Raw genomic sequence first — 15,166 nt, 5'->3', positions numbered from 1 at the left:
CCATACGTACGTTGCACCTGCGGCCCCGGTTGTCAAGTTCATCTATATGTTCTCGCATCTCATGTATTTGTTTCTCGAATTGCGCCAACTTAGCCTCTGATAATGTCGCCGTGTCCTCCACATTAGCAATCCGTTTCTCCGCCTCATTCATTCTGGCGGCAATCGCCTGCAGCTGTGAGGTTTGTTCTTTAATAGCTTCGAGGACAGTAGAAATCTTGGAGTCAATTACTTTAGTAAGATTATCAGTTACTCTATCCAAAGCGTGAGCAATACTTGTTTCCATAGAGCCAGGATTAGTAGACATGCTCGGTATCTCCTGTATAGTACCTGGCTCCTCTTCGCTTTCAGGGTAACCGGGAGTTTTCCTCGACGATTTTTTCGTACTTCTAGGCATGTTATCCGGGATTCTTAAAAAGTAACTGTCCAGACTCATGTCAGAGAACTCCCCTTTCAAAAAATCTGTACTTGACGCTGTTCAAATATAAAGATATAAGATAAATATTAACAAAATACCACTGGAGCTCACTCAGCCACGTCTACTCTACGGCGCCATCTTGATCACCCCCCGAGTCCCCGTGTTTTAATACGGTGGGTGTGATTGCGGGTGCCGTGCGGGTGCGGCCGCACGGCAAAAAGGAAAACTCGTCAAAAATACAAACAGATGTTTGCTTTCCTGCTAAAGAAAAAACAATGAATTCATTTATATCACCATCTCCTTTATTAAAACATGTTTATCTTCAAATTAATATTAGAAACCATTTATACACGAGTTCATATTTGTTTTCATAATGTAATAAATTGAAAGTTGTCTATTAGCCAAGTTGCCCTAGCAACCAGATTCGTGAAATTGCATAATGTGCAGTGCTGCCGCCTTCCTGATTTCTTACTTTTTTGCATATTTGTTACACTTAGACGTTTCAGATTATTAAGCAACTTTTAATACTAGACCTAGATAACAATTGTAAATACAAAATGCATTTTTTTTTTAAATTATGATTTTATTTATTAAGGAAAAAAGCTATCCAAACCTGACCCTATGTGAAAAGGTAATTGGCTCCTTAACCTGATAACTGGTTGTGCCACCACTGGCAGCAACGGTGCAGGATTTTCCATCATGAACGACCTGTTTAATATCACACCAGAGCATCCCACCCTCATGAGAGCATGAGGGTGGGAATGGATGTTTGTGTCTGTGTGTGCCTGTATGTCTGTGTCTATATGTCAGGTTGGGTGTCAGGCGCCACCTCTCTGGGGACATCTCAGGCCCTCCAAGGTTTGGAGGCCTATCTCCCCCCACCACCACTTCCCCTGCCAGTGGCGGACTCCCTCAGGTGTCGGTGCGTTGGTGGTTCTTTGTGTCTGGGGGTGGGCGTCCGGGTACACACCGGCTCACTCCTTGGCGGCCGCTTATCGGGGCCTGGAGCCTGGGGCTCGCTCGGGCCACTTCGGAGGTGGGGTGCCCCCGGCCTCTCGGCCTGGGGCTCGGTCACTCAGGCACAGCTGGCTGCCGGCGGAGCTCACGGGCGCGTCACTGCAACTCCCCCTGGCTTCTGCTCCGCGGCTGCTGAGTGAGCCCTCATCTGGGACTCTCCTCAGCTCTTTCTGGGACAGTGGCGCGGCTGCCCCTCTGTTGGTCTTCCTTGGTCTCTTGTGTTCTGGGGGCCTCTGGATGTCTGGAGTTTTGATCTCCTCCATACCTGCTTCATACCCTGGAGGACGGGGCTGTGGCCCCCCACACTCCCTAGCAGATCGTTACATGGAGAAACCTTTGGAATGCAAGCATGCTGATCCACACAGGTATGCACACAGGTGTACACACGGGTATTCACAGACGCGGACTACAGCTTTCTTGGCTGCTGCCTCAAAGCACATTGTGCGCTGTCTATCTTGCGTGCTGCACAATATCGTTTATTATTTAGTATCTACTGATATCTACTGCTAGCTAGTTTATTGTGATGGTGCTGTTTTTTTTATTATGTTGCTCTTTGTTGTTTGCTTTCTCTTCTGTTTTTTTTCTCCATACAGGTGACCCAGGTGTTTTGTTTTTTTTGTTTGTTTTTTTTTTCTTTCTTCCCCCCCTTCTCACCGTCTCTTCTCCCCTTTGGTTTTCTTTCTCTCCCTCTCTTTCTTTCATTCTTTCTCCCTGTCCTATCCCCCAGTCATGTCTGTCCCGTTTGTAGCAACTGAAAATAAAATAAATTCATAATTATAATAAAGGTCAATCAAATGGACCAATATGGCAAGGCCATGATGATCCACTTGGTAAAATAAATCCGCTTGGCATCTTTCTTGGCCTTAAGACAACAATTCTGATGCTAAAGATCCAAACGGGACACAAAAAAAAAAAGATCACACCAGAGCGTATGTGATTTAAGTCCAGACTTTATCTAGAATTTCGGGTTCTTTCTGGTCAGCAGTGGTTTTCTCCTTGGAGCTGCCCCATGAATGCCATTTTGCCCAGTCTCTTTCTTTTTCTTGAATCATTAACTGAGGGCAGTAATGAGTAGTAGTTAGGGTCTGGGGATCAGCAGTGAAAAAAAACTATTCTATTCTATTATAATCTATTTTATTTTATTCTTTAAACAATCAGGAAGATGGCAAATACTTTGACACAGCACTGTATAGTGAAACCTGCACACTTAAGTTGTCCTCTTGTCAATAACAGGTAACATAGTGAAAGAAATTTTGAAACCAATATTTAACAGTATAAATGGGTAACACATTTGCAAAAGCAAATCACTGCTTTGGTTAGGATTGTCTACACAGTACAGTTTTGTAGCCTGCATCAGTTGAACGTAGTACATATCATGATTTACTGTACACTTTTGAGGCTTTATTTAAAATTTTTTTTTGGCTAATTTACAATCACAGATGTTCCTGATGTGCATGTGTTTGGGAGAAAGCTGGAGTAGCTGAAGGAGACTCCAGGGACAGGAAGAACGTGTAAACTTCTGCTAGGATCTCAACCAGGAATCTTGTTGCTGTGAGGCAACACTGCCAGTCCACCTCTGAGCCATCCCATTAACAACTGTTACTTGCTATCAAGATGATAAAGTACACAGGTCACCTACTCAACCCTGTGGTTCAAACCAGTACACTGAAATCAAAAGAATTCATTTGATTAATAAAATTTGAATTCATGCATCCCATGTCCTGGTTGCAAAGAAAAACATACTGCTTAGTAATTGTTACTATGCAATAACCAGAGACTCCTGAAATTGTCTATGATGATGATACGGTGAATGCGTGGTTACATATTTTTTGCAGTTGGTTTGACTAAAGTTGAGGTGACACAAACATAGTCTGTTATATCGTATTGTCCAAAGCTTTATTCAGCATTTTTTCTGTTTCTTTTTTTACTATGTGCGCAATGATGCTTTGCTTGTCCCTTTGAGTAACATTGTTGGTTATCAACAAAATAAAATACAAAAGAAAAAGGAATACAGTAGTGGAAAGTAACCAAGTAAATTTAATTAAGTATTATATTTAAGTTCACTTTTTATGTTTTCTTTTTTGGCCGTTTCCTTTAGGATCTTTAGGGTTTCCATGGTCGATCATCTACCTGTTGCACCAACTCCCTGCATGTCCTCCTTCACCACATCCATGAATCTTATTTGAGGTCTTCCTCTTTTCCTCCTGCCTGGCAGCTCCATCTTTAACATCCTTTCTTTACTATCCCTCCTCTGTGCATGCTCAAACCATCTCAGACTCACCACTCTATTTTTGTCTCAGTCGGGTTTTTATGTGCTTGATGTTATGTATTTCCATGTTAAAATACTGCACCTAACATTTAGTACAAACGTTTAGTTGCTAGTTTAGATTTAAAAGATATGAATGAACAAATTTAAATAGTACCATATTTTTTTTTATATGTGAAACTATCCAGCAGTATCTAAAATAATCCAATGCATCACCAAATACAGTAGGAGTGTGGGCTTTAATGAGTCATCGTGACTTGGCAGTTTAATATGATTCTAATACTAACTATTTTTATACTTCCACCGTCATAATGCTGGTCATCTTCTATGATGACATAGCACGGGCGTAGGAACAGTCTGTTGTCTGGACTGTGTTGCAGGAGGGAAGAAAATAAAAGCGGGACTTGCTGTCATGTAGTTGGCCTTCTTGCTGATCGATGCTGCAGATAGATGCAGGAAAATCCTCGTGATTGATTAACACGGAGCAAAGTTTCGGAGCGTCACAAACACAAACCTGGAGAGGCATCCGCCGGAAGCGGCTCACCCAGGTGGGCGTCAGTGAAGACGGACCGAGGTCAGAGTGACGCTGAAGCTGTCCGGGTCTGCTGCACAGGTAATTTATTCTGTCTGTGTGTGGATGCAGTTTGTTCTTTGGTAGCTGCTCATGTGCACGAGCGAAAACCTGCAGCAGGCAGCACATGTGCTCAGAGACATAACGTAAGGAGGAGACGTGGCACTCGGGAAATCCTGAGGAGAAGTCTGTGGGCGTGGTCGATTAAGCCAAATAATAATAGTAATAATAATGTCCAAACCAATTTTATTAATCATTCCCTTCGACCTCAGTGAAAAACGTTATGCAGTCCGGGTGTGAAAGAGAAGTCAGATATTAGTGTGAGGGCGGAAGTGGCTCTGCTGAGGTGAAGCTGCAGAAAGAAGCAGCCCAACCTGTCTGCAATATGTTGTTTAATGCATGCATTATCACATCATTACCAGTTTTATAAATAATAAATAGAAACATAGATAAAGTGAAATTTATTACCCTGTAATGTCCTGCTGAAGAGATGATCCAGTTTTCCGCCTTCACTGAGATATTCTGTGAGTCCGGTCTGTGCTGTTGCATTTTGGCGTCATCTTATATTTAATACTGAGGTTAAGTGTCACAGCTAATCAAATAGTGCTGAGTGGATGACGGGTTTAATTCTGGCATGTTAAACCAATCGTATTGTTGTTTTTGATTGTACTGAGTACTCTGCATATTAGTTTAACCAACTCTAACATACTGTAACTTTCACGTACTAAGACAGACTGGTGAATAGCTGCATTCACAGATATATGTTATGTAACAGTGCTTATTAATGTATAAAGTAAGGCATCTTTCTGTTATGGAGAAACTAAAGAAAGAACGAAACATGAATGCCGCTCTGTGTGCTCACTGCTGAGAAATCGCTGACCTCTGAAAGTCGACATACCTGACACAGGCCTTACAAACTCAGGTTGAGTGTTTCCTTATTGATAGAGTGGGTGAGTTGACTCTGACTGATTCCAACATGCTGGCAATATGCCTGCTTTCATGAATTTCATGACAGTTAATTGAAACCTTTCAACAATCTTTGTGAGAGTCATCGCAGTCAGCAAGAATCAGAGCTGGACAGGTTTGGCTTCCAGCAGGCGACAGTAAATACTTACAGTCATTCTCAGATGGCAAAAATGTGTGCAGTGGCAAAAAAAACCAACGTTTTTTTAAATAATTTTGAGATACAGATATTTGTGTAATTAATTGTGTAATTACAGTTTCAAATCGTTATAGCTGCAATTTATGCACTGAGGACCTGTTTGAATACACAGTGTGCATGTGTGTTTCAGTGTTTCCTGCAGATGTTGCAGACTGAGGAAGAGATTCCCTGGAGCATGAGTCTGGACCTTGGCAATATTAAGGAGGAACAGGAGGATCTGCTCAATGACTCGGACGAAGCTGACTACATCAGGTTCTCAGTCACTGATGTTGCTGTGAAGAGTGAAGATGATGAAGACGGACCCCAGTTCTCACAGAGTAATCAGAGCCCAGTTGAAGAGAAAAACGAGGGAGAGCCTCCAGGCTTGTCTTCTTCTTCTGCTGCTGCTTCACAGCTTGCAGGTATCAGGAATTTGGCTCATTTGATCTTGCAAACATTATTTTTGCAGTAAAAAAAATAAAAATAAAATTCCGCTCCCGCGTCTGTTGGAGGTCTTTATCCTTCAAGCTCGGGTTCTCTACCAGAGGCCTGGGAGCTTGAGGGTCCTGCGCATAATCTTTGCTGCTGGAGATCTCGGATGTTGTTCCTGGGATTTAAAAAAGAGTCAGTAAGATTTAAAAATTCCTTTGCCATTTGCTTGTCAGGGCAGCACACGCGAATATTGAAGTCCCCAACAATACGGACATGATCATATTTTGGCATAATTTCAGCCAACAGATCAGAAAAGTCATTTAAGAATAGGGATGGGTATCGAAAACCGGTTCTTGTTGAGAACCGGTTCCCACTGTTTCAATTCCTTGGAATCGTTTGCCATTTTTGCAAACGATTCCCTTATCGATTCCAGTCGCCCCGAATGACGTCACCACGTTGCGGAGCGTCATTTACCTGGCAGGAAACACGGCGCCTAAGCGGCTCAAACGCTCAAAAGTTTGATTATACTTTATGAGAACCGATGACAACAGGGCAACTTGCAAAGTAGATATTTCATTTAAGGGAGGAAACACTACGAATATGCAAAAGCATTTGCTCACAAAACACGCGATGACACGCGTTTTTAATTCCGCTCCGGACTCGTGACTCTCAACCCAGCAGCAGCGCTAACGTTTGCACGTCCTCTCCCGTTAATGCGGCAGGTAAATAATCAACTAACAGTGCATATTATGTTAGCGCAATCTGCCTTATTACAAGACCTGCCATTACTGTACATGTAGGTGACCATGATGAGAGAGACAGACAGAGTCTGGCTGGCGCTCGCTGGTAGTTCTCGCTGCAGTCTACCGGTAGCGTCTCCTTTCAGGCCAGGATAGACTAATGTCACCGAGCAGTGTCTAAGTTTGTGGTCAAAGGCTTGAACCCATTTGCCACAGCAGATGCCCCGATTTTTGGTAAGTGAATGTGTTTAATTGTAGGCAGGGACATTACTGGATATTCTTGTGTAATTGCCACAGAACAATTTATGTTATACTTTGTTATTGCTACAGAAGAATGTTGCAGCTTTAAGGCAGGGATGACTCCTGGAGTTGCTTTCTCACTGCATATGCTTTATTTCACAATCAGATCGATTCGATAACAAAAACATACAGCAGCTCCTCTCCTACTCCTAGCCCTTCGCTGCGGTGGAAAAAAGAACGACTTCAATCCCCTTCAAGGAACATACGTACAAAATAGTTTTCCTGATACACCAATGGGGCGTTCAATGCCATCTTGTAAATATGAGTACTCTGGCAGAGTAACAGTTCAAATGAAAAATACACCAGAACAAACAAGCAAACAAAAAAAGAAGTGTGGGGTACCTTTGAACCAATGAACAAAGTATAACAATTTATACTTTTTAACATAACCCGACCCCGTCAATATGTGATATGTCTCACAAGAATATTTATTTTATTATTTTACATTTACAATTTTTTTTCCTGGGGACCCTGTGACACCCCATTGAAGAGTCGTAGGCTGGATCTCTCAAGATCTCACTGTTGGGTTTGTAAGGCCATGTTACTCCAAAATTTCTATCTTGTTCAAAGAGAAGATATAAAACAAAGTTCTGAGCTAATCGACCTTAGTGTTCTCCTTTTTAAAAAAAAAAAAAGAATCGATAAGAGAATCGATAAAGAATCGAATCGTTAAACAGAATCGAAAATGGAATCGGAATCGTTAAAATCTTATCAATACCCATCCCTATTTAAGAAGTCCTTATTGTATTTGAGGGGTCTGTAAACCACAGCACAGAGCACTGTGTGAGAGCGCCCTAGCTCAAACACACTCAGTTCAAAGCTACTAGGTGATGTTGAAAAGGACAGTGGTTTACATTTATACTGCTTCTTAAAAACAACCGCTAAACGCTGTTCCTGTGCTGCCATCATTAGTGTCTCTGTGCTGTCTTTCAGTCCAACTTTGTCCAGCCACTGGTAGAATTTCTGGATGTTAGCCACTTCCTCTATCTGCTGGTGGTACATACCGTGTAGGGACCTGTCCTTCCGTGATGGTGCCTCCTCTTCCTCCTCTTTCTTGGGTTTTTGCTGTTTGAGGTGTTGTGGCCATCTTCTCGCCACCTTATGTACTTGTCTCATCCTGGACTGTGGTACTGACACTGACCAGTCCCCGGCCTCCTTTCTTCTGCTTAGCGTACTGAGGTGAAACCCTCCATGCATGATCAGAAGCTTTCTCGTATTGATGTAAATATCTTCATGTTTAACTCTTTGAACAGGAGTTCTGATAAGACTTGTATTAGCTCTTTATATGTTTTCAATCATTTCATTTGATCTGTCTCCTGGTCAAATCCGACCCATACATGAATACAAAAAGATATCTGTTCTGAGCTTAATAGTCCTTTTTTTCAATTGTATTTATTTTTTGTTACTCAATTGAAAGGCTAATATTTGAAGTCTGCGGATATCTTCAGATCAAATGTTATAATCTAAATATCTTACACATTTTATGGAAATGTATAACTTGATCTACATAGTCTTTCATTTTTTTAAAGCCCTTGTCAGTGTTTTGATGAAGCAATAAAGGTGAGATGAACATAATTACACAATTATTAATTTTACTCAGTTTCCAAGAAAAGTTGCAAAAAATATTTATATTGCTCTAAATATTAATAAGCGGTCCAAGAAAATGTGTCAGTACAGAGTCACAGCTGTGCTTGTGTCTTTATTGCTCCCTGCAGATGTCCAGCAGATCTTGGTGATTAAAGAAGAGGTTCCTTGGAGCTCATGCCATGATGACCTCCTCCACATTAAGGAGGAACAGGAGGAAATCCTACCTGGTTGTGAGGGAGAACAGCTTAATAGGCCAGGAGAGGATAACATCACCAGGTTCCCATTAACTGCTGTTTCCATAAAGAGTGAAGATGATGAAGAAAAACCCAAGTTCTTCCAGGCAGAGCCTCCAACCAGCAGCTCAGCTAAGCAGATAAAAACAGAAACTGATGCAGAAGACTGTGAAGCAGCAGAAACAGCCTGGAACGCAGATCTGAACAGTCATATACAATCGAGGGCTGATGGAAAGGCTTCAGACTCTTATGAAACTGAAGTCAGTATTGATGATGACGATGATGAAGACGACGATGATGACTGGCAGGAACATTGGTCGGATTCTGAACTTGAAACAGAAGACAGTGACAGTGGCTGGAAGGAGAGCGGTACTGATAAGTCAGGAGTAAAAAGTGATATGAGAAGGGAGTCAGCAGAAGGGTCTACCAGCTGTTTGGTTAGTAAGAAATGGGTGAAGCAAAATGCAGAGTCACACATGACAGTCCTCACAGGAGAGAAACCGTTTGGCTGCAATGTTTGTAAAAAAAAATTTAGAGATCTCTACAACTTTAATAGACACATGAGAGGCCACACAGGAGAGAAACCGTTTAGCTGTGATGTTTGTGAAAAAAAATTTAGAGATCAGTATTATCTTAAGACACACATGAGAATCCACACTGGAGAGAAGCTTTTCACGTGCAGTGTTTGTGACAAAAGATTCACACAGAGTTTAAATTTCAAGACGCATATGAGAATTCACACGGGAGAGAAACCATTTAGTTGTGAGTTTTGTGGGAAACGGTTTAACCAAGAGGGAAATCTGAAGATGCACAAAAGACTCCACACAGGAGAGAAACCATTTGGTTGTGATTTTTGTGGCAAAAGATTTCACCAAGAGGGAAATCTGAAGATGCACAAAGCACTCCACACGGGGGAGAAACCGTTTGGTTGTGGGGTGTGTCATAAAAGATTTTCACAACTAGGTGATCTCAAAAGACATGAGACTGTGCATTCAGTGGACAAACCATTTAACTGTAGTATTTGTGATATAAATTTTACCCAGAAAAAGTATTTCGAGAGACACATGAATGTCCATTCAGGGGAGAGACCTTTTGGTTGTGATGTTTGTGGTAAAAGATTTAACACTAGGCGAAATCTTGAGATGCACACCAGAGTCCATACAGGAGAGAAACCGTTTGGTTGCGATGTTTGTAGTAAAAGATTTTCACAGATGGGAATTTTAAGGAGACACATGAAAGTTCACATGGCAGAGAGACCATTTGGTTGTGACATTTGCAATAGAAGGTTTAACAATAAGAGGAATTATGAGACACACATGAAAGTCCACACAGGAGACAAACCATTTGTTTGTGAAGTTTGTGGCAATCAGTTTGCACAGCTAGGAATACTGAAGAGACACATGCTAATTCACGCAGGAAAGAAACCATTTGGTTGTGACGTTTGTAAGAAAAGATATTTACGAGTAGAGGATCTAACAAGACACCAGAGTATCCACACATAAGAACATTCAGTTGTTCTTAATATGGTGAAAGATTAAAATGTAAAAAACATTTCAAGACATACCTGAGGGAAATCATTTTGTTGTGATCATGTTAAATACCACCCTCTGGTTGTGATGAAAGATTAATGAAAATTTGTTGGGGGGTTTTTTAATTGGAAATTTTTACCATGACCAAATCTGTGTTTACTGTATGACAGTTACATATCTTAAATATGCAACATTGTTCAAAGCAAAGCTATAGTGGGAACTGATCTGGAAATACATATAGTATTTATTTTCAGTGTTAACTTTAGGGACGAATGACCAGAGCCTTTATTAAATCATACTAGAAACCTCTAGCTATAGGTTAACATGAATACACTAAGAGTGTACTCACACTGGGTGATCAGCTAACTTCAATGTGCTCGAGTTGAGATGTTCAGAACAACTGAAATGTGCTTGGACCTGTAGCAAAGCACAGTGTGAGCTCACCGTAAGGCTGTTAGTTCTCAGCATTAATAATGGCAAAGAAGCTCTATTAACATTAAATTTAATGTCGAATCAGTGACTAACATAACAATGTCAAATTGGCCTCGCCTGATTTCACCATGTCCAGATGTCCAGATAAATGTTCGCTTTGTTGGAAACTTTCTGCCTGGTTTGCTTAGAAAAAATAGCAAATATGACTTTGATTTATGCAGCTGTCACTTTAAAAGCAACGGGACATGTTTGGAAACACTGTTCATGAAAATAAAAGCTCTGTATGGGGGTTGAGAAGCAGAGCAGAGCACAATGAAGAGCTTTTTTTTCAGTTGTGATATTAAGCATACGACTTTAAATAAAATGTGATGCAAAGCAACTGCTGACTGTCTAAGAAATGTAGAAAAGTGATATAAAGTATGAAATACAGAAAGTTAATTGCATGCAGTTGAAGGCAAACATTTGCATTCATAAAATGTACTCTGATATTAATCAAGTCACAGCTATACAAACACATCTAACTAATATAAGACACAAACACTCCTGTAGCAGAAGAACACAAGATGATCACTGATGTATAATGTTTACACATATAAATTGCTGATATGTGATAGTCTTCTTTGTTCTATGTGTAGCAGTCATCTGACTTGTGTATGCACACAGGAGCTGTGAAACATGCTCTCCCTGTGTGCGCTTCTAGGGAGAAGGAGGAGATTCTTCTGTGGTTTGCTTGAGTAAATCGCTAAAGTTTTGTTTGATGATGAATTGCAGACATTGTGCTTTAAACGCTGAGGGTTTCTCTTACTTTGGCCTTTGTTATCAGGCCTTAACAGACCTTGTTCGGTTTCTATCTGATCCCGTTTCAAAGGTTCATTAAATAATATAAAAAATACTTTGGAGACTCAAAGTCTTTTATTTGGTTTCAGCTTTCCACCTCAACATTTATTATTTCTCCACACTGAAAACACAGAGAAGTCAATCAGAGACCAGGTTAGAAAATGTAAGTGAACCACTGCAGCAGTGACTTCTAGAAAAGCCTCTTGTAGACAGACATTCCAGATTTTCAGAGAAACATAGAAGATCAGTTGAAAAAGCTGCAAACCAGCAATTTCAAAAGCAGTCTGGATTTTAATTTAAAATTTGTGGAGTGTCTAAAAGGAACACCTCATGCCTTTTAGAGAAAAACATTTACCACTCTGCTGTTCATAAAATCTGCATGATTAGAATAGGTTTTACTTTGTTACATATCTATTTAGTTTTTTTTTAAATCTCATTTTTCTTTTGCTTTTTTTGCTTAAGTTTGACTTGTTTGTTTCTTGCTGAAATCTGATGACAGTATGAGAACTTCAGGTCATAGAGATAGATAGACAAATGTAGGATGGCAGTGCTGTTGGATTTTTACAGTAAAAGAGAGGCAGCAGAATCTATGACACTGTTGTTTGTCCGTTTCCTTGGATGAAACCAACTACATAAATAAATAAATAAAATATTATATTATATTACCTGTGTATAGTACTCGTTCATGGTGCTGCTTTTTTTTTATTATTTGGACTTTTGAAAGCCACTTCAGTGTCAATACCATTTTCATCAAAGATGCACTCAGGTCTGGGGACTTCAATTCTGTTTGTTTTACACAGCACCAAATCACAAGAACAGTCACCTCAAGGCGCTTTATATTGTAACGTAGACCCTACAATAAGACATACAGAGAAAAGCCAACATTCATATGACCCCTATGAGAAAGCAGTTTGTCGACAGTGGGAAGGAAAAACTCCCTTTTAATAGGAAGAAACCTCCGGCAGAACCAGGCTCAGGGAGGGGCGGGGCCATCTGCTGCTGGGGAGAGAGAAGGAAGACAGGATAAAGACATGCTGTGGAAGAGAGAGAGAGATTAATAACAAGTGTGATTTAATGCAGAGAGGTCTGTTAACACATAGTGAGTGAGAAAGATGACTGTAGAAGAAATATTGCAGCATAACTAAGGTAGGATTCAGGGTCAAGCAAGGCAAAAAGGAAAGTTTTAATCCTAATGTTAAAAGTAGAGATAGTGTCTGTCTCCTGAATCCAAACTGGAAGCTGGTTCCACAGAAGAGGGGCCTGAAAACTGAAGGTTCTGCCTCCCATTCTACTTTTAAATACTCTAGGAACAACAAGTAGGCCTGCAGAGCGAGAGCGAAGTGCTCTAGTGGGGTGATACTATGAGGTCATTAAAATAAGATGGGGCCTGATTATTTAAGACCTTGTATGTGAGGAGCAGGATTTTGAATTCAATTCTGGATTTAACAGGGAGCCAATAATGGGGAGGCAATATAGGAGAAATATGCTCTCTCTTTCTCGTCCCTGTCAGGACTCTGGCTGCAGCATTTTGGATTTACTGAAGGCTTTTAAGGGAGTTTTTAGGACTTCCTGATAATAATGATTTACAGCAGTCCAGCCTAGAAATTATAAATGCATGAGCTAGTTATTCACTCTAATACAGTATATTTCTAATTTTAGAGACATTGCGCAAATGGAAGAAAGCAGATTTTATTGTAAAAATAAATGGGGGGCTAGCAAAAAAGCTTGGGAACCACTGATCTCTAAGTGTTTCGTTCACTAGCAAACTGACCGGCCACTTTGTTAGGTTCACCTGTTCTACTGCTCATTAAAGCAAATATTTAATTAACCAGTCATAAAGCAGCAACTCACTGCATTTAGGCATGTAGACATGGTCAAAATGACCCGCTGCAGATGAACCTGAGCAACAGAATAAAGAAAAGCAGTTTAAGGGATTTTGAAGGTGATTGTTTGGCTTCTTAGTAACAGCTGGGAGTCAAATGTCACCTACCTGAGTGTTGTTACTGACCAAATCCATCACCTCATGACCACAGGGTTCCTATCTTCTGATGGCTGCTCCCGACATGACATACACCATGTCACAAGGTTTGAAAAACTCTGACTGGTGAACATGATATTGAGCACTGCACTCAAAATTATAAAAATGTTTCCATCAAGTTTGTCCAACCCAGTACTAACAAGGTGTACCTAATGAAGTGGCCTATATAGGGAGACATACGTTTTGTTCTTTTCTTTTCTTTTCTTTTCTTTTCTTTTCTTTTCTTTTCTTTCTTAAAAAAATATGAATATTATTTTCAGTATTTGACCACATTGAAGCATAATGCATAAAAACTGTTCAAAATTATAAGAAAATTATCAAAGAAAGTCGAAGAAAAAAAGAGCAGGCATTGATTTTTTTATTTTCTATTTACTATATTTAAATACATTTTAGGATTTCTGGGGAAAATATCTGATTGACTAATAACAACAGGAATATTTTTGTCAGCTGAATGCATTACTGTTCAGTAAATTACTGCGGGTGATGACGGGGGTAGGAACCGTCTACTGGGTGCACTGTGTTTCGGAGGGGAACAAAACAAAGGTCGGACAGACTAGCCGTGTGTTGTGTTTCGCTTGTAGAGGGATTTCTCCTCATTTCCGTGTCACGCATCTTGTGTTTTAGAGATTTGAGAAGTTACAATCAGAGGAAAGGAGGATCGTAAAGTAAAGGAGCGAAAACACGGAGATCAGAAATGAAACTCGCCCGGGAGGACCCCGCGGAAGACGGGCGGGCTGATGCTGCCTGTTTCCTCCTCCTGTACAGGTAAATGACCCTTCCTGCGAATATCTGACAGCAAACAGGCGTCCCGATTTTACCTGTATGGACCGGTGTTGTGCCTAAAAATGATCGTCTGCAAAAAGATGATTTCTGGTATATCCTTTATTTATCCAGTTAAAAAAAAGTCTCATTGACATTAAAATGTCAAAAAACGTAATCTGACCAAGAGGACAGCAGAAATGACAACAAATATAACAATAGTTCTGTAAACATATTTTAAGTTGACAAAAAAGTACCGGATTGGTTATAATGTAAGTACAATAACCCCGAGTTATAAAGATACTTGAAAATCAGTTTTTTTTTATTTAATTTATTTTTTTAACATATAACCGCTTTGTAAACCATATTAACCGAAGTCTATTTACCAATATACGTGAAGATGTTACACTTAAAGAAAGCATACAGAAACTTTGGAAATCAGTTTTTGCCATTCGATCACCTTTTGGCACAAGAAAAAGGGTTTTTTTTTGGAATTTATCCTCGTTATTTGTTCTTAAGGGACTCCAAACACAGTTGGTGTGTTTTATAACTAACACGTGATCTGGACCCAGGCTTAAACTCGATCCTGTGTTTGAGCCGAAACAAAGTCTTAGAGGATATTAGGGCAGTTCAGGGTGTTTTATTTCACTCTGTCCTTTTGCACAGATAACCGGCTGTTTATTGAAGAGTGAAAATTAAAGGTTTAATCACAGAAATGCTGCCATTGCATTCATATGCACCATATGAATGCAAATCACAAGCCAGTAACCTCACACTTTATATACGGGGTGGCTGTAGCTCAAGTGGCAGAGCAGGTCAGCCACTAATCAGAAGGTCGGTGGTTCGATCCCAGGCTGCCTCCTGGCTGC

General features: G+C 40.4%; 1 protein-coding gene across 1 annotated transcript in view; it reads left to right on the top strand.

The window, feature by feature from the left end:
* The first annotated feature begins 4,050 nt into the window (after nt 1–4,050).
* The window catches only part of LOC102293497 (gastrula zinc finger protein XlCGF57.1), a 12,670-nt gene continuing 1,554 nt past the window's right edge, over nt 4,051–15,166 (top strand). Inside the window, exons 1-3 of the mRNA XM_014336767.2 lie at nt 4,051–4,311; nt 5,562–5,832; nt 8,598–10,133. Of these exons, the coding sequence (XP_014192253.1) occupies nt 5,574–5,832; nt 8,598–10,133 (1,795 nt within the window). The 5' untranslated portion in view covers nt 4,051–4,311; nt 5,562–5,573. The remainder of the gene's footprint in view (nt 4,312–5,561; nt 5,833–8,597; nt 10,134–15,166) is intronic.

The sequence above is a fragment of the Haplochromis burtoni genome, unplaced genomic scaffold, assembly GCF_018398535.1.
Source record: "Haplochromis burtoni strain Fernald_Lab_line unplaced genomic scaffold, NCSU_Asbu1 Contig_148, whole genome shotgun sequence".
Lineage (NCBI taxonomy): Eukaryota > Metazoa > Chordata > Actinopteri > Cichliformes > Cichlidae > Haplochromis > Haplochromis burtoni.
This window is presented reverse-complemented; position numbering and strand designations above follow the sequence as displayed.